General features: G+C 37.7%; 1 protein-coding gene and 1 long non-coding RNA gene across 5 annotated transcripts in view; one reads left to right on the top strand and one right to left on the bottom strand.

Annotated features, from left to right (window-relative positions):
* The window catches only part of slc4a2b (solute carrier family 4 member 2b), a 47,973-nt gene that overhangs the window by 2,016 nt on the left and 22,358 nt on the right, over positions 1-23,599 (bottom strand). For 3 of the 4 annotated variants that reach the window (XM_032551010.1, XM_032551011.1, XM_032551013.1), the window contains 19 exons: positions 18,529-18,700; positions 17,807-18,033; positions 16,857-16,969; positions 15,412-15,632; positions 12,039-12,175; positions 8,641-8,821; positions 7,866-8,001; positions 6,846-7,047; positions 6,665-6,773; positions 5,847-6,031; positions 4,963-5,182; positions 4,524-4,730; positions 3,670-3,818; positions 3,044-3,238; positions 2,551-2,781; positions 1,740-1,829; positions 1,496-1,662; positions 425-678; positions 188-357 (listed from right to left, as the gene is read on the bottom strand). In XM_032551010.1, coding sequence (XP_032406901.1) covers positions 188-357; positions 425-678; positions 1,496-1,662; positions 1,740-1,829; positions 2,551-2,781; positions 3,044-3,238; positions 3,670-3,818; positions 4,524-4,730; positions 4,963-5,182; positions 5,847-6,031; positions 6,665-6,773; positions 6,846-7,047; positions 7,866-8,001; positions 8,641-8,821; positions 12,039-12,175; positions 15,412-15,632; positions 16,857-16,969; positions 17,807-18,033; positions 18,529-18,700 — 3,366 coding nt within the window. The remainder of the gene's footprint in view (positions 1-187; positions 358-424; positions 679-1,495; positions 1,663-1,739; positions 1,830-2,550; positions 2,782-3,043; positions 3,239-3,669; positions 3,819-4,523; positions 4,731-4,962; positions 5,183-5,846; positions 6,032-6,664; positions 6,774-6,845; positions 7,048-7,865; positions 8,002-8,640; positions 8,822-12,038; positions 12,176-15,411; positions 15,633-16,856; positions 16,970-17,806; positions 18,034-18,528; positions 18,701-23,599) is intronic. The other variant, XM_032551012.1, reaches the window with a different exon arrangement.
* LOC116711631 (uncharacterized) lies at positions 5,014-5,992 on the top strand. Its single transcript, XR_004337294.1, has 3 exons — positions 5,014-5,161; positions 5,270-5,348; positions 5,855-5,992. It is a non-coding gene; the product is annotated as an uncharacterized LOC116711631 (long non-coding RNA).

Below are 23,599 nucleotides of genomic sequence, written 5' to 3'. Positions count from 1 at the left end.
CTGCCAGAAATCTCCCAGAATGCTGTGCGGTTTTGGATCAGGGTTCAATGAATATTCCATATTTTGAATATTCTATCACCAAAGAGTTTCCTCCGGTGTATTATAAGTCTGGTGGGCCGCCAGGCTTCATTTCTGGGGGAAACATTGCATCAGACATATCGATTACGTGTTTTTAATCTGGACTCACCTTGCGTACGTAGGTGTGGTCAGGGTGATACTTTGACGGCATGAGGAGCAGCATCATTCGCTCTGTCAGCTGGATGCCGTTGAGCGACATCACCCCCATGTAGAGGAAGATGCCAAACAACACGGCGAGGGGAATCTGACGCAGCAGGTCGCCGATCACAATGGACAGACCTGGACACAAACTCCACCAGTAAAAGAAGCTTTAATGGGAGCAAAAAGGTACCAGTTTGACACTCACCAACCATGATGGCGACCAGCAGCCCGGTGACCCTCTGCTCCTTCACCTCCTGGATGCGAGGCTTGTCTCCAGGGGCGACGGCTGTGCTCATGACCGTCAGGGCATTGACATGGGTCACGGAGCGAACGGTGGCGGCGGCCATCCACGGCAGGCCGAAGAGAGCTGAGCTGCCGCCGAGGACCACGATGAGCAGCAGGTCCAGGTGGAAACCAGAACCCTTCAGCAGCATCCGCTCCTTCTTACTGACGATGAGCCTGAAGGAGAGAAAAGGAGGAGAGTTTTTCTAGAAAATCAAATCCTGATGCAGACACGCAAACCTGAAGCTGCAAAATGAACAGAAACAGATGCTTACGATACATCTAATACAGCTGAGGAAGGAAGGGAGGATTAAAACAAGCAAGCAAGAGAATGAGAGAAAGCAAGGAAGGAAAGATGAAAAAAGCAACAAGGAAGAAAGCAAGGAAAGAGGAATTCAAAAAAAGGATAAAAAACAGCAAGCAATCGAGGAAGGATGGATAAAGAAAGAATAAAAAGCAGGGAAGAGTAAAAGAGGAAAGATCGTAGGAAGGGGGAAGGATGCAAGAAAAAGAATAAACGTAAGCAAAGAAGGTTAGAAGGAAGGAAGAAGAATAAAAGAAAGCAAGGGAGGAAGAAAGGATAAAAGATAGCAAAGATAGAAGGGAGGAAGGATAAAAGAAAGGAAGGAAAAAATAGTGGAAACAAGGAAGAAGAAAGAAAGGAATAAAAAGACATTAGATAGATAGATAGATAAATCTTTATTGTCATTGTCACAAGAACAACGAAAAGGAAGGACAGAGTGAAAAAGGGAAAAACACAAGGGAAGTAAAGGAATAAGGAGAAGGAAGAACAAGAAGGACAGATGAAGTGAATAAGGACACAGAAAATGAAAGATGGAAAGACTTAAGGAAAGGAAGAATGAAGGACAGAAAGAAAAAATCTAATGGAAATATATTTCCACTCTTGGGTCAGAGGTTTCTCAGCTTCTCGTCCGTTTATTTGCTGCTTGACCATCGAGGATCAAATCAAAATGGCGCCTACGGTTCTACTCACGTTGTGATCTGCGTCTCCATAAAGATCAGAATGAAAACCAGCAGCGCGGGAAGACAGCAGGCGAACATCATCCAGACGGGAAACTGTCCGTCCGAGCCCAGAGGATTGATGATCCAGCCTCGCTTGTTGGGACTCGTCACAGAGAAACCGCTGGGGACGCTCAGTTTCTGGACAGAGGACAGAGACGACACTCAGCAACGTTTGGACAGGCGGCTTAGAGGGAAACCACACCACTGAAACCAACCTGAGTATAAGTGTCTTCTATGCTGTAATCCATCAGAACCATGATCAGGATCGCAATGGGGACTCCGAAGTCTCCAATAATCCTGCGACACTAGAAAATAAAACGCAAACTGGTTGGAAACGAAGAGGTGGAAACAACCAATCACAAGATGTCGCTAAATATTCAGTTCCTCCAGGAAGTTGTGATCACAACTATTAATGCAAATTTTGCAACTTTTCCACTAATCTGATCAATAACTAACATTTTCTGTATTTCCTGTTTTTCTTTTAAAAACGGCATGTTCATACGGTCTTCAACTGAGAATAATAGTTCAAATAAGCTAATAAAGCTCTAAAATCATCTTAGCTTTAGTTTAAATAGTTGAAGATATTGACCTGCTATTGCAGAGGTGCCCAAAGTGTGGCTCACAGACCATTTGCAGTCCCTATACTACTTTTTTCAAATCTGCTTTGAAAGTATTTATTAAACTTTGCACAATACAGCAAAACATTTTCAAAAAGAGAGAGAGCGACCAGATCGTGTTTCTATTGCGGCGTGCCGACTTGAATCGTTCCTACGTTCTTCAATAAAGCCCAAACAATGTTGAAAACTTGAGCTCTTTGTTTTAATGAGGGAAAATTAAAAAAAGCTGAACTACTACTCAAGTTGAGTAGGTAAAATATCAAGATTTTATGTCATTTTAGAGGGGTTTATTTAAAGCATATTTGATTGGGTCTCGAGTGCATTTATACTGACAATTTCAGCCCATTTGACAGAAAAACATTTCCAGTGATGCTGAATACTTTTCATCGTATAAATCATAAAGTCTCACACTCCCGGGGAAAAAAGCGCTGTTCTTGAACTTCCGCAGGTAAAAAGCGATGAAGAACGTTCCGGCCATGAGAACCAGAGAAAGCAGCGCCGTGTTGGGCTCCCCGGTAACCGTGAAGATGTGGGTGTCGTTGTGCTCCCTCATCATGATGTTTCCTGCTACAACGTCTTCTTCTTCTTCTTCTGTGGTGCTGTTGATTGAGCAGCGTTTCAGCGGGTGCTCCTTGAATATCTGAACGCAAAAGTCTTGCATTAAACACCAACCTAAAATAACTGCATCGTCCTCAATCTGGATAATAACAATAATTATTAACAATAATAATAATAAACCTTCAGCCCATTAATCTTTCAAAGTAAATCCATCATAACAGATTTCAGGAGATCTCGTTAGGAAAACACTCATTTTGACCCCATGTTTTGAACGCCGTCCAAAGATTAGTCACTTCGGCTTAACGTCCGTTACGCAAACAAAAACTTCTCTCTCTCATGCGTACCCTCCCCAGCTTGATGAAGGTCTCGCAGATGAAGATGAGGGAGATGAGGAAGGAGAAGATTTCCTGGGTGAAGCGGGAGACGAAGCGCACCAGAAAGCTGCCTTCGAAGGCCACCGTGAAGATCACGATGACGATGAGCCAGAAGCCGATCCAGACGCGGCCCGTCAGGTACTCCATGCTGTTTGCTTTGCAGAACTGTGGAGACACAGAACAGTGAGAAATGTGGACCGACCAGCGTTCATGTCAATGCAAGTCGTGGAAATTAAGCTATAATTATTTAAGCTTAAAGTAAATAATTTTGTGTAGGAAACTGCAGCCCAGTTGCTATAATTTAGGAGCAATTTAGAGCAGAAACGGCATTTTAAAAGAGACTAATGAAACTGGCAGCATAAGAACTTTTTTCCACTTTGTTATGTTTCCTGCTACAAGATGTATTAAAACATCTCGCATCATCTATTTTCTGTCACATTTGAACAGTATCATCATTTATTCTGCTCATTTGGGGTATACCTCAGGGATGATTCCTTGTGCCTTTCAATTTTACATGTCGTTTTTATTAAAATGCCGTTACTGTGTGCAGTTTAATGATACAAATCAAACTTAATCAGGTCCACACTAAAACTTACACTATAAAAGGCTTCCTCAAAGACCAGAATGGGTCCAGAAAAACCAACAACTAGCAGCGGCTGAGCTCCAAGTAAGCAGAACAAGATGCCCTGGACCGCTGTCGAGATGATCAGCTCAGAAACCCCAATCAGTCCGTCTGTCTTCTCACCTTCAAATAAACACACACAGAGCTCCTCAGTACGGAAACATGAACAGGATGAGATCTGAAAATCCTTCTTAAGAGACCAGAGTTTAGTGGGCAAAACTGATGGCAAACATTTTCCAACTCTAATGTAGCTTTATTCTATGCAATTTACCTCAAAAACAAAAGAAAATACACCTGTTTAGAAGAAAAGTGTAATGTAAATAAGTGGAAATAAATTTTAACCAAAACTCTGTTGAAAGGTTGAATCTTAAAGAGTTATTTTGCAAGTTGTGATTTGGAAATCTCTAATTTGCACATATTTAGAACAACAAGCAACAAAATGGAAACAATGTTAAGCTAAGGCTAAAAACATGAGAAGATCCAGTATTAAGCCTAAGTTTTTTAAACTGGTAGTTGACGGCAGAAAGACATGGGTCAGCTTGTGGAGTGCAGCAAACAGTAAAAAGACTCAACACTGAGTAGACCTGTGAAGGCAAGTCAAACTGAATAGCTTACCTCAAACAATGGTCAAAAACAAAAGCAGTGGTGTGTTGGGTTTACTTTGTCTAAGAGTCTTTAATTGCATTTAATTAGACACCAGGTCAGATGATTTAAGCTTAATTCTAACTCTAATGTAAAGGGTGGAAAAGCTTTGGAAATGATTTATTATATCCTCATTTCCAACATTACAAAACCCTGACATTTTGAAATGAGGAGACACATCCGTACCTAGTAAACCTCCAAATGTGATAGCTGGAGAGAGAGCAGCAAAGTAGATGAAGATGACCGCCGCCATGCACTGGCTGTTCAAGGCGTCGCTGAAGTCGCTGATGTACTTTGGGTATCGACGCTGAATGTCTCTTATAAGGCCTCCGAAGGGGCGGTTCGTGCGCTTCAAGGGGTCGTCTGACTGTTTTGAAGGTTTGAGGAGGGCCTCTGGGTAGGAAAAGACATTATAAAGCAGTTTTTCTCACTTTTTCAGGCTGATCAGGACCACTTATCTTGAATAACACATTTTAATATATCTGAAATTAACCCTCAAGGCAATAAACAGTCGTTTACATGCAGTACCTTGCAGACCACTAGAGGACGGCCAAGGACCACAGTTTGAGGAAGACCGTAACAGCAACATGATAAAATAATGTTTCCCCTTGATTGTAGAGCTTACCCTTCTCCTCGAAGCTTTTCGGCTCTTTAGCCAGCAGTTTGACCTGCTCTTGTTCTTCCCTCTTACGGAGCATTTCTCGCTGGAAGCGAGCAACAGAGCGAAGCAACTCGTCGTCTCCCATCTCCGATGGCGGCAGAACGATACTGCAGTCCAAGAAGTTGTTGATGGCATTCAGCAGGTCCTGCCTGTCGTCCGCCAGGTAAGCTGCCTCATGAAATTGCTGAGGACAACAGAAAAATGCACAAAAATCAACTCAACATGTGTTATTTAGGGTTTTGCTTCACCAATGGACTCCTTGGGTTTTCAGCACGCCCAACCAAGGCCGCCATCTTGTGGCGTATGTGAGCGAGTTTTACAGCTTCTATTTAGTTGGACTTTATATTCAGGTAAGTTTTATGACTGAATATAAGGATCATGCAATAACACCAGAATAAAGTAGCAACAATACCAGAATAAAGCAGTAATTGTTTGAAAACTTTTGTGACCATTATATTAAACAGAAAGTTAATCTTTTAACACATCAGCATCAAATCATTAGCTGGACTATTTCAAATAAAGATCAACACAAATTGAGCTTATTAAGTCAGATCCTGATAACTGAGTTTTTTTCCCCTCATTAAAACTTTTTTTTTTCTTAATTGGAGATGTTTCTGGTAAAACTGCTAATATGACGACTACTTTCTGGTAATTAAACAAAAATTCTTGTAGCCTGGTTCTAATTCTTCCTCATGCAACTCAGAGAAGGGATGACTAAAACAAATGGCACTTTTTGAAAATATTTCCTGTAATTTCTTTAGAAAGAAAACAAGCAAAATCAATTAAATTGAGATCTGGCACAAGAAGCCAAGCCCCAGTCAACAGCATCCATTTATTTCTCTGCTCACCTTGTCAGACATGAGGGTGGAGATTGAGCGTCCAATCTGATGGTAGTCCATGCTGGTGGTTGGAGGTCCAAGCAGAACGAAGAGGAATCTGACGGGCACAGGAACTTCCAGAACGGACTCCAGTTCCACCGCCTCTTGGAGCCTCACAAACGCCATGGTGGGCTGCTCCAGGAAGTCGACGCAACCTGGAAAAATACAACAAAAGTCAGAGTATTAAAGCGGGTGTTTTTTTTTGCTTCCATTTGGGTCTCAGCTCCTTCTATAAACAGCCCAAGAACTTAAAAAAAAAAAGGAAACTGACATTTTCTGGAAATAAGTTAATGTTTTTTGCCATCTAGGAAATGAGCCGTTTCAAAAACGTCCAGAATGTAATGCTTCAAATCAGCAGGCACTGCACCGTTACCAAGCAACACAAGCAGAGTTCCAGCACGTTTGGTCAGCTGGTTTTACTGCTGTATGCGCTGTATGATGGTTGCTGGAAAAGGCAAGAGTTTTGTTGTTGACTAACCTAACTGCTTTTCAAAGTTGTACGGTTGTATTATAGTGCATCTGTTCGTAGTCACTTTCATATGACTACAAACGTTGAGTTGGGGGTCTTGGCCAGCAGCAGCTTATTTGGATTTAAAGTGAAAGGAGGCCCTGATACAGCGCAATCTGAAAGGAACTCAAAATATCAGAACTGAGCAGACTGAAATCTCATTATCCAAGAATAATTTTGACAAAATATATATATATTTGGACATAGACCTAACCTAACCTGCTTAAGGTGGAACCAGAACACATAATAATTATTTTGGTTTTGGATATGAATAACTTACCCACAAGCACCACGGTGGCCTCAGCATTTTCCGGAATCTTCTCCAGCAACTTCAGCTCGTGTTTGGACTTGGATCGATGCATGCCTGGCCCCAGACACGGCTCCTTCTGCTGAAAACGCAACAACACAAACGATGAAGTGTGAGCGAGAGCCTCTACCAGCCAGGGGGAACCCAGACGTACCTGTGGCTCGTTCCTGTCTATGTCGATGCGAGCGTCATTGTCCACCGTGGAGTTGACGGTTCCCATGAGCGGGTCGGTCACAGACGGCTCCAGCTGATGGTTGTGGTTGGCGGTGTGGTGGTATGGTAAAAGGCTGCCGAGGCTGGCTGCTGAGATGTTTCTGGGGAAATGGCTAACGTGCTCCTTTTCATCGCTCGGGTGACTTTGGGGGGCAGCAAAAGGGAGAGAGAGGTTGAGCAAGAGGAAGAGGGGCAGAGACCAAGCATGAAGCCATCTACTAGCAGGAAGCAGCAGAGAGGGAAAAAAAACTTTAAGGACAGAAGAAACAGCAGATTTAACATACGAGTATTGATAACTTTGCATCTTTAAGGCCATTTGAAGCCACCGGAATAGTTTTGTGGCTTCCACTTAGGCAATAAGGTCAATAATTTTCATTTGCATGATTTATTATTTTTCTCCTTCTACCAAAAACTAGACAAGTCTTTAGTTTGGTGCTTTAGTCTCAACTATCCCTTTTTTGAAGGACAGTTTTGTTTAGAGACTTCATAACTAGTTTTATTTGTTGTTTCTGTCATTTTGTTTATTTATTTTGGATATTTAAAATGTCTTCCTGTTACAGTGTTAAATGTTGGTCTTTGAGAGTATGTTATTGCATCATTACCAAAACAGTGTCATAAGAAATTATTGTTTATCGCAATAATTTCTGGGGCATCTTATCGTCCAGCAAAATTTGTTATTGTGGCAGACCTATTCCCAGGAAAAAAGGATCTGTAAAGAAAAGAGCTTAAGAGGATGTAGAAGTCTGGTTTTAAGAGGAATGATCAAAGAGGTCAATGATCAAATGAATAAATGAACAAAAAGTAAAGGCTGCTTCTTCCTAAAATTGAGAATTTGCTGTAAAAGTTACATTTAGTTAGTAATATCTGATACTACTGATTAGATTAGTACTTTTAAAGGGGGAACAAAGTGAGTATTGTCAATAATCTGTGATAAAATCAGAGGTTTATTTTATCTTTCTACCTGTGTTTAAGCAGCAGAGCTCGCAGGACGTTGGATCTGTCCTCTGCTTTGATCTGGTCGGAAATGATCATCTGCTCCACCACCTGGTGAGCGATACCTGGCAGAGTCTTCTGGTCCAAATCCAGCAGCACCGCACCTGTAAACACAAACAGAACGCGTTTCACTCCTGTCAGGTAAGCAGCATTCGCTACAGGAAAATTAAAGCACTTTCAAGGTGAAGTATTCAAACTTTTCCAGCACCACAGTTTGGAGATGATTTTTTTTTCCTTTATACGCCTGAAGTTACAGAAAAATTTCTTTAAAAAAAAAAATAAAATTCTCTAAGTTTTCTGGTATTTAGCAAAAAAAATATTTTGGCAATTCTAACCATTCTAAAACAAGAATAGTTTAGTCTGATTTAAATTCAAATGGTGAGAGAAAAATGTGTCTAATATTTAGAGTTGAAACAAGATATTCCAAATTTAGACTTTGAATCAAATATTAGATTACACTAAAAGTTTGATCTAATAAGAAAAAATTAGTCTGATTTAACTTCAGATAAAAAGACACAAACAGTGAGAAGAAATTTGTCTTTATCTGTAATATCTGGTTTAAAAACAGTTTCCAAATTTAGGCTTTTCAACTGTTAGATTTATTACAAAACTTTATGCACAGTTTGATTTCTGCATAAAGTCCTTGAAAGTGTTTGGTACTAAACCACTTTCCAAACATTGAAAACAACTCGGTGAAATTAATATATTTCCAAGGAATTCAGTGAACTTTGTCGTGGTTTTACCGTGGGAGATGGTCCGTCTGAGCTCCAGCAGACTGCGAAAAGACAGCGACGCGACGTGCGGTTTCCCCCAACGGTCCGTTTCCTCCTCGACGTCCTCCTCAAACTTGATCCAACGAGCCGTCTCCTTCCACTGCATCTCCTGGTTCTTGTCCATCGTCAGCTCGTTCAGCTCCACAAACACCTGGAGGCGAAGTCATGTTAAACAGCCAGGCAGACATTCACTCCCAGCATGGTTGCCATAGATTTGATTGGGCTTGTGATTATTTGAACTTTTAATTTTTGGATTTCCGGGTCAGAATTGAAAATACAGCTCCAAATGTATACATGTTTATTTAGCAGGTTGCAGAGACTTTTCACTTGTTTTGTAGCCATCAACAAGGTCTTGGCTAACTGAAAATTTTAGATTAATCACAATGAATCGATTAGTCATTAACTGGAGTATAGATTCTAAAAATGTCCATTTACTTAAACAACAACGTACTCAAAGCAGTAATTATGTTAAAACTGTATAAAAAATGAATGCATTTGGCATTTAAGATAAAAAAATAAAAAACATGTTATACCTAGAACTTCTCAAGTGGCAGTTTTAGCTTTACCTGGTTTAAATTTGATTTAAAAAAGTCTTTTAAGCACCTTTTGCTATCCAATTATTAATTGTAGAAAAAAAGGGAACAGATCAGTTCTACAATGTCAACCAGAAAGGATTGAGCTTTTCACAAACTGATGTTGGAAATATTTTCGAATAAATTCAAACCGGCACACCAATTATTTTTCAGAAACATGTAACTTCTGTGTCGCTGCAACACAAGTTCAAATAAACCAATAAAAGCCCTGGATTAATGACAAAATTGACCAAACAAAACCAAACATGTGCCAAACGTTCAGTCAAGAAAAAATTATCCATATTTGGGTTTAGAGGTTAACAAGCTTCTGCTCAAGAAACCAACCAGCAGAGAGGACTCTTAGAAGGAAACCAAGCGAGCAACTGATCCAATTACTCCTATTTTTTAACTTCATACTCAACATGAGTAAAAAAGTAAAACCGCAAATCGTGATTTTTAGCCATTTTTGTGAGGCGCTGAAATGTATCTAATGACTTAAAACATTTCATCAGGTGCTCTTAATCAATTTAATCAACTTGTGAAGTTTCCTGAGATGGAAGATATGGCTGATGGATAAATAAATTTTAATCAGTTAAAGTTTTGTAAACAGGGTGGTTTTTCCCCCACCAATGCATTCTTCGAGTTTACCTAGTTTAGTGATGTCCAAAGCCGCCATCTTGTTTTACAGCTTCAATTTATTAGGACTTTGAATTCAGGTAAACTCACAGATGAATTATTGGGCCAGGCTATGATTTTAAAAAAATTATAATAATGAAGTCATAATATATCCAGAATAAAGTTGTAATTTTTGTAAAAGGAATAAAGACATATTTTTATAAGAACTTCAACAAGAAAAATAAAATGAGGATTTTGTGAATTTATACATTAGTATAAGTTTCACAGATAGTACTTAAGAAAAACACTTTAACTAATTTTTTAGTCTTTGAAAGACTTTATTTGCATGATATTTTCAAAGAAAGAATCACACAAACTGCGCTACAACAAAGTTTTTTCTTATTGAAAATTAGATTTCTTGTCATTTTTAAAAAAGTTTTCCTGATATGATTGTGTATTTATCCTGTAAATATGATTATATATCCCATAAATAAACAGCCTGACCCTAACACTGATTGAAAAACAGCCACTTTTTGAAAACATTGTCATTTCTAATATCTTTTTTTAGAATAGAAAAAATATCAAAAACAATTTTATTTTTAAGTCATATCACCCAGCCATAGTGGAAGCTGATATTTTAAAAACAAAGCTCCAACATGTAAGGAAAACCCGTAAAAAGTCAGTTTCCGCTCTTTCTTCGTTGGTTGTTAGGAGGTTAAATGAACACCATGCTGGTCAGTATCAGCCCAGAATAATCCCCACCAGAAAAAAACTCCCCAGCTCCGCTGCAGCCACTGCATGCCTGTCAAACCACGCTCACACAGGTCAACGCCAACTCTGGCCGGTCACCCAGCCTCACCTTCTGGTACCGGGCCATTTGACCGGAGTCCATGTTCAGAAGGATGCCGTCGGGCCGCGAGGCGGAGCGGTACAGAACTACCGGTACGGGCTGCAGGAGAGGACTCAAACAGTGAGCCGACCCAGCAGAGCCATGCTTTTAAAGACGCCTGAATCTCATCACACACACCTGACAGGAGCATGTAAGAGAATGCGTGTCCGTATTAATAAAACAGATTCCCTCGTGTTTTTTTTTTTCTCCCAGTGTCTGGTTACTCTGAGCTTCTCTCCCGTCTCGGCGCGTGAAAGGAAAGAACTCATTCATTCATTTTTAATCATCTCCCTGTCGCTTCTACAAAAGAGGCCGAGCAGAACTAAACCCAAGACGGAGAGGCGGGGAAAAACGGTATCCACAATTTGTAAGCCATTTCAAACCGATTTGAACATTAAAACATGTTTTAAAGCTAAATTTTCCATATTCAGGAGTAAATGTTAACTTTCCTTCCACTTTCCAGATAACTTTATAGATGCTTTTCTAACTGTTTCACATACAGTATATATCCAGGAAGTGAGTTAGCAAGAATAGAAAACAAATTCAGATTGTTTTCAGAGAAATGACTGAAGAAAAGGAAGAAATTAGCCATCAACAGAGTGATTCACTTTAGATTTTTCCTTCATTATTGGATTTATTTTCAATCATCAGGTAGGATAATGACACATGATCAATATCAACAGATAGCAGAAACGTTTGATAGAATATTCAATAATTTCACTGAACTCTGATCCAGAAGCAGAGGAAAGGCTTTAGACTGGTGGAATCAACTCACTCACTCTGACTAAGTTGCTAGGTAACCGTTCTTTGGTTACTTAGCAACAATTTATGGAGTAAGTGACGCAGCAGCAGTCTAAACAAATCTGAAGTAAATTTTAAATTTAATTGTCCTTTGGGATTATGATTAAATATTCTGTATTGAATTGAGTAATAATCCCCTCTACTCCATCTTTATTAAATAAAAAAACTAATTTCCCAAAAGACTTATTTATACTAAAATATTTTTGTAGTGAAATTAGAAAAATTACACAAAAAATAAAATCCTGCCCCAACAACCCCGGGCAGGATTTAACAAAAAGAACATATCTAAACAAATTTTAGTTTCGGTGTAGCAATTTCAAAGCAAACAAGAGCAAAAATGTGTTTAAAAAGTTCCTAATGTTGATTAAAAGTGATGGATGTTACAGTATTTGGGAATGTTGAGGCTGAAACTGAGGAAAATATTTCTCCAGCTTTGGGAAAACGTCTCCGGCTCCATTAAAGGACCAGAACGGTCCAGTGAAAAGTCTCACCTCGTGTGGGGTGCGGTCCTGCTTTTTGCTGCGAGTCGTCGGCTCTTTGTGGTCTTTGCCGATGTGCACCATCTGCCCCTTGGTGCTCTTCCTGACCAGGTGTCTGCGCACGCCGGGAACATCCTCAAATCGATGACCTGGGGAAACAAAATGACAAAAACTTTGACTAGAGTCTAAAAAACCTGATAGTTTTTACAATATTTTCACTAAAAAGCAGAATACATGATTCCCTGAGCATCCTCGCTGGTTGCTGCAGCCTTGCACCTTTAAATCAAATCTCTGCCCACCTGGTCAAAGGCCTCCTGGCCTTTTTGTTTCTACAGTCCCTCAGCAGGGAGTAGAGTTACCCATGCTGGCAGCACACCAGGCATTGAAAAGCAGAGAAAGGACAGTTGCATTGGATAACTCGGACAAAAACAGCAAATAGAAACCGTTCTGAACTCAAACAGCAGACCTGCTCACAATTATGGCCGATTCGTTCCAGTTGAAGCAAACAATAAAAGAAAACATGGTTGCAAACGAGCATTACAAGAAAATGGTTATCGCTGGACAAATTAACCTGAGATGACTGGATGGAGATAACATTTAACGTGTAAGAAAATGGGAGGAAAAAACGGCCTCTCTCAATCGGTTTATGGTAGCAAAGTTGACTAGATTGTACAAAATTCAAAAGATTCAATTTTGTTTTGAGAAACCAAACCTGATGATTTGGGTTTGGTTCCTTGGTTACTTAGTAAGGAACCAAGGAACCAAACCTTGGTTCTTTGGTTCCTTATTATGGACCCAATGAACTGTGTTATTATTGTGGAAGAGTGTTGGGGACACTAGACAAAAAAAAATAAAATTACTTTTTTCAGAATTCTTACTCTAATCTTCCGATATCAAAAGTCAGAAATCTGAGGGGAAAAAATTCTCAGAATTCTGAAAAAAAGAAACAATTGAGAAAAGAATAAAGAAAATTAGATCAATTTCTGAGAAAAATATTGAGAAAAAATTCTGGAGAAATAAAAAAATAAGAAAATTGAGACAAAAGTTTCAGTTTGTTCATTTTTATTTCTTGCACTTCTTACTGTTTAATTTCTATTTTCGTTTAAATTATTCTACTTTGCATTTCAAACATTGTAATCTTTTCCTGAAAAACAAAGTGGTAATTGTTTTTTTATTATTATTTTTATGATGCACAGGCCTACTCATCTTTTCTTCTTGAGAAACTGGCATTATGATATTGAGACAGGATGTTTTGTCAAATGCACTTCCTTGGGAATCAATGAGGCAAAAAAGAAAAAGAAAAAAAACTCTTGCAGCAACATTTTAACAAAATTGACTTACAGATATGTGAACTTGTAACAGAAAAGCTTTTAATGTTCAACATCAAAGTGTAGACTCATAAGTATCAAACAGTCCTAAATAGAGACATAAAAATACTTTAATTTCTGCCTTGTTTGCACCAAACCCTCCTCTACAAGATTCAGGTTTTATCCAGAAGTCGCTCCACGATGTCTGCAGGTTGCATCAAAGTAAAAAAAAAGTTTCCAGATTCCCTCCACCCCCAACATCAGAAAGCATCAAGGAGAAGAGGTGTTAATTTGCTGGAGTTGAACAGAAGTAATTCCCGTTGTTGAGCAGCAGCCAGAGACAAAGACTCTTTCCCAGGATGATTTATGGGAGCGGATAAAAGAAGACATGATGAAGAACGTCTAACGAAGCGGTTTGCACGCTCAGCTCGTCATCTCAAAGCCACAAAAAGAACTAATTATCAAACCCGCACTTAATTTGGCTTTCACGTCGACTTAGCGTGTTTCGCTCAGAGGTCAGAAGCTGAGGTCCAGGTTTCCCATTTAGCCACCATGTTGGATCAGGCTTTAATCCTGAGGGCCTCAGCTGACAGCAGGAACGCCTAATTTAATAACGAAGGCCTGTTTCTAATTAGTCGCTGCTCTCTGCTGAGGGGTCGGCTTCTTGACGTAAATCACCTCGGCCCCTCGACGGCGGCACTGGCTGAGCTAGGGGCCGATATGGAGGGGTCCACGCCGCAGCGAGGCAGGGAACAGAAGGAGGTTTCACCTCCGCGGTTCTGGAGGAATCTGAGGATCTCCTAAGCCAGGATTTGATTACACCACTGATGGAGGAATGAAGGTGCATCAAAGACAACGAGCTGGCACTGATTTAAACACTCTGACAAATGAAGTCCCGGGTATTAAAAAGCTCGCACCATGACGCACAAATACCGGTCAGAAGATACTAAAGCACGAGAACGCAGGAGTTTCCTGCAGGATCAAGACGTACCAACATGTGTCAGTGTAATTAATCCACAATAAAAAGGATAACTTTCATTTTAATCTTTCAATTAATCAAATATTCATAATGTTTTAGCATAAATCGCCTTTCATTACACAAAAACAAAATCTTACCAAGTATTTTTTCGATTCATTTCCATTGTAAATGTTTGAAATAAGAAAAAAACTTATAACATTTCAGCAAAGCATAGGTCAATAATTCCTTAATATGACATTAAACCACATTGAAAATGACATGTTAAAACAAAAATTAAAATACCAGCATATTTGCTATAGACATTTCAAACATAATCTATCTTATTTCACCCTCATCGGAAAGGTTTGGTAGCAGATTGAAATTCTGAAGTGCAAATGAAATTATAGTAAAATTGTATTATTAGGCCTTCAACACCAATAGACAAAAATAAAAAAGTGGGGGGATCCTATTACCTCACTTATTTTACCTTTTTGTTTGAAAATTGTAGCTGACATTAAGTATGTTTTGTTTTTCATTCATATTATTATATGAAATTTTATAATTGCCTTATTGTTTTTTATTTTATTTATCAAACCAAGTTTTTATTTGTTGTTCTATCATTGATCTGTGATGTTGTGAAGCACTTTGGTCGCTGAGGCTGTTGTAAATATTTCATGTAAATAAACTTTGACTTGACTTGAGGTAAGACATTTTAAAAAATGGCACAAAACACAAAAAAATCTGTTTAATCTATTAAAAAAACATTTTGGTAATACTTTACTTGAAGGAGTGTGCATAAGATTGACATGGCATTGTTTTGTCAAACATAAAAATTAATATTTATAACTGTTATGAAGTGTCATTCAATAAATAATGACACCCTTAATGCAAAGTTGACTCTTAATGGACATCTTTAAAGCAAAATTGCATTAAAATTTGCATTATTTACCAAATGACACTTGGTGAAACATTCATAAAGACTCCTTCACATGTATTACAGGTATCATGCGAGTCTTATGCATACCCCTTCAGATAAAGTGTTACCAAATCTTTTCTCGTTGCTCAACCTTCCCAATCATTGATAAAATTCTGCCCTTCAACTAATTGCGTGATTACTCACTCTTGATGCCGTCCAGGTCGGCGGAGGCCAGTGTCAGAGCTTCGCTCTCGTCCGTGGGGATGCGCTGGTACTTGGCTTGCTCGGCGCCCGTCATGTTGCCCGTCCGTCGGCGATCCTGCAGGTCGTAGCTGCGGCTGGCGGAGGAGACCCGAGGCAGAGGAGGGTTTTCGGGCGAAGCCGAGCGGGAAGTGGGGCTCGGGGAGCTGGGCGAGTCGGGTTTACTGCAGGAGGGGGAAGAAAACGTGGAAATTTGAGATATTTTACAAATATATAAACATGCTCACTAACTCGCTGCCTGGAAGTTACTTCAGCAAGACTAAAGTATGCATATTTAATAAAATCAAACTAAATCTTAGCGTAGGTTGCTCTGCAGCCAAATGGAGGAAAACTTTATGCAACGTAATCCAGGCTGAGAATAAAACCTCGTCAAGTGGAAAAAGTCTGTGTCATGAGGCGGAGTCGACTGTAGAGACAGGTGATTTATGGGCCAATGAGAGCAGGATTGCTCTGGTCCATCAGATGATGCCCAGCAGGCCCACTGCATGCCTGAGTCATGGTAACGTACAGCGAGAACCTCAGAGTCCAAGGCGCACAATAACCTGAGAGATCTCTGCTGGAACATTTTCACCAGGTGATTATTTGTTTATTTTATTCATTAAACTCTTGAGTTCTTCTACTTCTGCATACTTTGTGCCATTTCAGCCGTTTAACTTTTACCAAATTCTACTCATTCAGAACATTGCGGTTGTGTCTTTTGGTATTGACATCTTCTGCGGTTTATGAAATATTAAACTTTTTGTAACCATTGTAGTGAATGGAACATCCCATAATTTCTGAAAAATTCTGTGCTCTTTCACAGCTAAATACTTCCACATAATTTAAGCTAGAAACACCATTCATACTCTAAAATGTAGACGTATCTTTTAACTACTTCTGTTTATTTCAGCTTTTTTGCATCTTTTACAGATTTCATAAAATCACTCTTCAAGATTTTGCTTGTATTATTCTCAGACATGTCAAACAAAACAACAAAAACTCTGGCGGAACCTGAAAACTGCTGCTGCACATGTTACTAAACAGGTTGTTGCTAGGTAACCATAGAATGAGTGAGTTAGCTGTTGCTAGGTAACCAAAGAGTGAGTGAGTGAGTTGATTCCACCAGCAGTAATCTTTCCAGATGGGTGCAGTTCTGGATCAGAGTCGAGTGAAATTATTCAATTCTATCGATTATATTATCTATTGATATTGTGTGTCTATCATAGTATGTTTTTGATTTGTTGTAAAAATTGATCTGCTCTTTATGATTTCTTTACACAGACCTGTAAGACGTTCCATTTGTTTAGTTCTGACGTTTTTTCCCCATAGACTGCAGATCCTCTGAAAAATGTTTTTATTTATGGACCATAACAGTTTGTCTTTTATTTAGGGAATAAAACGACACTCACTCGAAGATGAATGCATCTTTGGCTTCTGCTCTCACAGGAGACTGGGGGAAAATGTTCAGGTCTCGGGTCGAGTTGCCACATCTCGACATTTGGTCTTCATCCGATAAGAAAAACTAAAGGAAACAAAAGGCATACATTTTATTTGCAATTTTTTTATTTTTTTTTATTTTTTTTAACAAAGCAGGCTTCGCTTTAGGGGCGTCTACTCGATTTGGTTTAGCCTTAAGATTTTAAATAATCTTAATATTGCTTTAAAATTGAAGAAATATAAAATAATATTTTTAAAAATCCCATTTAAAGTCTAATCTGAATGACTGAAATATAAACTGAATCAGTTTTTAATTATTTTTCCCTTAAATTAAATTTTATCATCTTCACCATAGTTTATAAAGCGCATAAAACAAAAAACAAAGTGCTGTAATAAAAAAAACTAAAATAAAAATAGTACTAAATACAATCAATAAGCAAAACATATTTTATATTCTTTTATATTGTATAATATAAAATAAGCAATTAAGTCAGAAAACAAAGTTATAATTCATAATATTTAATTAGTACAACAGATTATTAGGCCCTCACTAAGAAAAACAAATTACAAGAATAGTCATATTATGAGAATAAGTCGCAGTATTGCAACTATTTTAGTAAAATGACTTTATTGTCATATTTATTTTATTCTCAAAATGTTATGACCTTATTCTTATATTATCTCAGCTTTAGTCTTGTAGTTCTGTGAATGCATACTTTTATTTTTATTTTTCTTGTATGGCTTTAATACTCCGTTGTACAAATCCTTTGGTTTTGTGTAAACTAATTTCATTTTCTTGAAGATTTCTGCAACAATGCTACTTCATGCTCACCTGCTTAAAAAAAGTTCAGGTAAATATAATAAAGTTGTAATAAAATATATTTGTAATAAATATCCTGTGAATTAATAATGTGAGCAGTACCTCTACATCTCTGGGTTTCTCAGACTCCGATAGAACAGAATTGGCCTCTATGCTCTCTTCCTCCTCTTCCTCTTCATCCTCCCCTTCCTCTATTGGGCCACTAGAGGGCGCACGGCTGCTTTTATTATCCTTGTCCTTTTTCCTTTTCTTGCCGCTTTTCTTCCTTCGTCCCTCGGCCGGCAGTTTGGACAGAGGTCGGTGGATGTGACGAGAGTAGTGGCGGTGGTCTGCGCAAGAAAAACAAAAAGAAAAAACACACAAACAAGAAGCGAAGGTGAAATAGGAAAAAAAAAAGCAAATCTGACCACACAGAACCACTACTGTACTCAGAAATGAGAGTTTTCACTTTCACCAACTGGCATAAAGATGGCATCTTACAGACTTAAATAAAAGTCTTCATACTTCAAACTTTAGACTGAAAAAGTGCAACAGAAAATGCCCCATTTTAAGAGTTTTAATGTGAACCGTTTCATTTCTCATCCGTATTTTTACACTTCAAAAGAAAAGTTTCAATACTTCAAAGTTGAGACTAAAAGTGATTTTTGAATCATGTTGCATTTTTAGCGATAAAAAGAACTGAATTGTTTCTTCATGGTATTTGTTTTCTTTCATATGTTTTAGAAAACTTTACCAGGGAACAATTATTACTTGGGGAGCGATATTTAACAGTTTTAATGTTTGACAGAATAAACAGAGGCAAACTGAACGCTCTTTGTTCTTACATTCGATGTCCTCCTCATGGTAGGAGTGAAGCAGCTCGTCTGGTACAGAGGCCGCAGGGCTGAGAATGTGCTGGAAGCGTTGAACGCCCAAAGCTTTGTTCAGGTCGCCCTCATCCTCTTCTTCCCCTCGGTGTTGGTGACCGTGAAGTGAAGAGGCTGCAGAAGACTCTGGCTGCAAACGGGGGGGGGGATATGTAAATAAACCCATAACAAAGGAGTTTAGATGGAATTTTTTTTTTTTTAAAGAACATAAACAAGGTCAAGGATGCAGAAGTATGTAGAAATGCACAGAAACCATCTTCAGTCAGAGGCCTCTTCAGATCTGTTGCAAGACTGACTGTTACAAGAGATCCTTTATACTCATCCAAAACAAGTATTTGATTCTTGAATACTTTATTATTCAAAATACTTAATTTTCTTTTAGGATAAATTAAGTACGTATTTTGAATTGGATTTGATCCCCACACTGTACAGCTCAACTGTGAACAAAAAAGTGCAAAACAAGATAGGAAATAATCTCATTTAACCAGCTTTTATTTTAAAGTAAGCTAAGAATTATATACATCTGCCTTTGTTTTGCATTTACCATTTGTATTGATTGTATTTATTTACAAAATTTGTGTAGTCATGTTGTTTTAACCTTGTTTGTATAAGGTAAGTTACTCATCATCCAATGACAACAGATGAAAAATAGCTTTTTGGCTAATTATTGTGCATTTACAAAAATTGTTATGTGTAATGCCCCTAGCAAGTGAATGAAAATATTTCTAAATTTGCACCACAACATTCGATTTTGATCACAAAAACAATTTTAAAATCATTTAGAGGGACCAATCAATGTGAAAAGATGTTGAATATTATTTTTTAAATATTTCAATAGTTTAATGGGTTTATCAATAAATTCCGGCACAACCAACCCTTTAAAAGCGTTAATGAACTTTATATGACCCAAGATTATGTGCTTCACTCTTCCTCAAACTCTAGAGGGCGCTGTAGTCCTGTTAATGATCCCTAACGTCATATGATCGAACCTCACATGCCTGGGATCTCAAATATGAGCTTTAAACGGGAAACAGCGGCCACGTGCTTCGACCTGTTACACTCATTTCCACGCTGCGGTGTGACTCGGATCGCGTGAGTGATACGAGATCCGTTTGTTTTCCCCCCACGCATAACATCCCCGCCGGTGGGATGTTATGACAGGGGTTGATCGACTCCAGCAGCATGGGATCACGAAGAAGCAGTGTCGCCATGGCAACTTTGGAGGTATGCAAAGCCCTTGCAATAAAACGTAGGAGTCAAAAGTCACCTGATGCTATGTGACAAACCTATCAGGAATTTGAGTCAGATTCATGAGATTACTTGGAGTTTAGCATATTTTAAATATATTTTAGTTTATGCCGAACACAAAGAAAAATGTTTCTAACTACATCTTAGCAGTTCAAGCCCCATTTTCAGCAGATGTTGTGTAATAACGATCATGCAGACAATAAACTCATTAAAAAAAATCAATCAGAACACAATAACATGGACTTCCTGTCCGACAGAAAATTACTTCATTCCTCCTTCACTCCACATACAGTACAGACCAAAAGTTTGGACACACCCTTCTAATTCAATGGGTTTTCTTTATTTTCATGACCATTTATAAGGCAAGAAATCCCACTTATTAACCTGACAGGGCACACCTATGAAGTGAAAACCATTTCAGGTGACTACCTCTTGAAGCTCATCAAGAAAATGCAGAGTGTGTGCAAAGTAGTAATCACAGCAAAAGGTTGCTATTTTGAATAAACTAGAATATAAGGGGTATTTACAGTTGTTTTACACTTTTTTGTTTAGTGCATATTTCCACATGTGTTATTCATAGTTTTGATGCCTTCAGTGTGAATCTACAATGTCAATAGTCATGAAAATAAAGGAAACTCATTGAATTAGAAGGTGTGTCCAAACTTTTGATCTGTACTGTACATCCCAGATGTTTTCATTGATTTAGACATGAATACAGAGTGGGGAGAAATGATTCCCATAAAAACCCAACTAGCTGTTATATACTGACAACAGGTTTTAAAATAAACACCAAGGAGAGTAAAAGTTCAAAACTAACCTGCAGAAGTTTAAACATGCTTAAGCAAACATTAAGTATTGACCCTAAATCAGTTGCAACTTCCTAGCCGCATAGTAATTCACCAAGTATATTAGAAATATACTTAAAATATATTTGAAGTACATTTATATACTTAAATTAGTATATAAATATAAAATATGAATTATTCTGATTTAAACAAAATTTTAAGCTAATGAGCTGCAGTTTGTTTCCCATCTTTCTGCGCTTTATTTGTGTTGATCTGATCTCAAAAGGATACAGCTAACAGGTAAATGCTAAATGTTAGCCTAGCATCTTCCTGTAGCCTGATATTTGTAGTGGTGAGGCTTGTGTTAATTGCAGAGTCTGTTATTTATGCGTAATTAATCACATTTTACTCAAAAACTTGACTAAATATGCAATGTTTACAAATCCAAAACCTTTTTTGCTGCTAAATTATTGAATAAACATATGAGCTCAACAAAAAGATTTGTTTTTAATTTGTTTAGGTTATTCAACCATCAGAACTTTGAATTGGGTCTAAAACTGCTCTAAATATGATGTTGCAGTTCTTGCATCAAAGTATGCTATTCATGAGACTGTTATCCAGAGTGTCTTCAGTCAGAGGGTTTTTAGAGTTCCTGTAACACAGACTGCTGCCACAATTCTAAAGAATCTTGGATAATACAAGTTGCATTTAATTTCCACCTGGGATTAAGTATTTTTGAACTGAATTGATACATTAACAGAGAGAAGTACTTTTAGTGACTAAAATATTCCCTTTACTAGTTTGCAGTGTGTAATAAATTTACACAATTGACTTCATAAGAGAATTTTCTGCTCAATCAGAAAATTAACCTTACAGAAGTTAAAATTTTACCTTAAAAGTATTGGTTAAGTTACATGATCATGAACCTCTTGAGTTTATTTTTAATAATAAGGCAGGATTTTTTTAATTGAAAATATTTAACAGTAGAGTGGCTTTTGTTAATGACAAAACTACAGGGTTTTTTTTTTTTAAAAACTTAAATTTAAACAATAAAGCAGTATGTTTTTAGTAAGTCTTTAGACATTAACTCAAGTAAAAGGACAAGTCTAAAACCTACAAAAGCAAAAATATTTCTGCAAGTAAAGCTTTTAATGGGTTAAAAACTGATTTAGCAATAAAATAAAAAGAATGGAAAACATTTTTCTTATCCGATTAAGTCATTTAAAAAATTCAGCTGTTTTTATTTTCACCTATATTTTGATTTTGTAGTGAATAAATAGAGAAATGAGTAGAGGATTGTGGTAAAATGATTTTCCATAACCAATACCCTGAGGAAAAAGTAAAAAAAAACAAACAAGTTCAACCAGCAGCAGCGAGCGCAAGGTGCAGTTTGAAGAACAGCAGGTGATTTCCATCACAGCTTACTGTTGAGGATTAAAGCAGCAAACCGCTGCAGGAACCAGGAACTGTTCTACTTCTGCTCATCACTGAATAAAGTCTGGTACCATCACAATCAGAGTGTGATTATTTTAACTACAAACACCAACAAAGTGGGACCTGCATCATTGGAACAAGCTGGCAGGAAAGTGGAAAACCAACCTAAGTGGGATGAAAATCTTAAACTGTTAATCTTTGAGAAAAAAAATCAAATCCTTGAAAGCATTTCTGATTTTAGCATATTTGCCACCTGCAAAGCTGTTTGCAGAAAACATTGTATAAATGAACTTTAAATAAGATGCTCACTGGTTGATTAAGATGGAAACATTTTAATAATCATCGGAAATATGACACAGGCAATAAAAGGGATTGCAGCAAAATCTAAAGCAACCGTCAATTTTTGAGAGAGGGACTTAAAACTTTAAAAAAAATAAAATAACTGTTTTGCTAAGTAGAAGTTGTGGAAATACCCAAAATCCAAATATTATGCAATCTCTTATTTGCACTTTGGGTCCAAAAAAACCTAAATGAATGAATTAAACAGAAAATATTATTTATGTTTTCACAGCAGGGAAATGTAGGAGTAACTGCAGCAAAGTGACGGGCAAATGGAAACTTATTCATACAAGATGAATAAAATAAAGAAAACTGTTCAATAAGGACTAATCTACAAATAAATAATTTACTGAGCGATTGCTGCAAATTTCATGCATGTAATTGCATCTGAAGTGGTCCATATTGTGGATTTACTAAATTAGACCAGTGCTGGATTATAAATAAATTGATCTCAGTGTTGATGTGTTTGCACAGTGACTGTGTTGTATGCTGGAGCAGCAACAGTTTACATGCACAGTGAAGTAGTCTCAAGTCCAACTGAGTCAGCATTTAGAGGGAAACCAGGGTTGACCCGGTTGTCGCTCCACTTGTCATCATGTCGCACCGTGTTATTTATCCATCGCTGCATTCCCGTCTTAACATGACACTCCCTGGAAACCTGAGCCAAATCTGTACTTATTGCAGATGGCCAGAAGAATTTGCACTATGCAAGCAGATTTTAATCACTTTCCTGTTACATCATGTGGGTTTCCCTGAAAATCTGAGACAGCCTCATTACCAACCATTCTTTAAATTGCCTTTTATTGTAGGCTTTAAAAAAATGTTTTTTAAGTTCACTTTAAAATCTGCCTCCAGAGCAAAGGCAGAAATAGTGGCTGTACACTGCTTAATATATTTAAGCGTTTTCATCTAGATTCTAGTTCATACGTTTTAGTACACTTGAAATAAGACTAAACTAATTCACAAATAACTTTTCAGTAAGATATGGGAGTTTGTTTTATTTAGACAAATCCTTTTACTAGTGCTTTTGACATAAAACAAGCTCCCATTTCTTGTTAAAAAGTTACTTGTATGTTAGTTTTATCTCATTTCAAGTGTACCAAGACAATTGCACTAAAAACTAGTTAAAGAAAAATATGATTTTGTGTTTTTACAGTGTAATCAGGATTTTATTTCATTAAGTTTATGCACTAATATTTACCAACTACCTCTAGTTAGTTATT

This window comes from Xiphophorus hellerii, chromosome 21, assembly GCF_003331165.1.
Source record: "Xiphophorus hellerii strain 12219 chromosome 21, Xiphophorus_hellerii-4.1, whole genome shotgun sequence".
Taxonomy (NCBI): Eukaryota; Metazoa; Chordata; class Actinopteri; order Cyprinodontiformes; family Poeciliidae; genus Xiphophorus; species Xiphophorus hellerii.
This window is presented reverse-complemented; position numbering and strand designations above follow the sequence as displayed.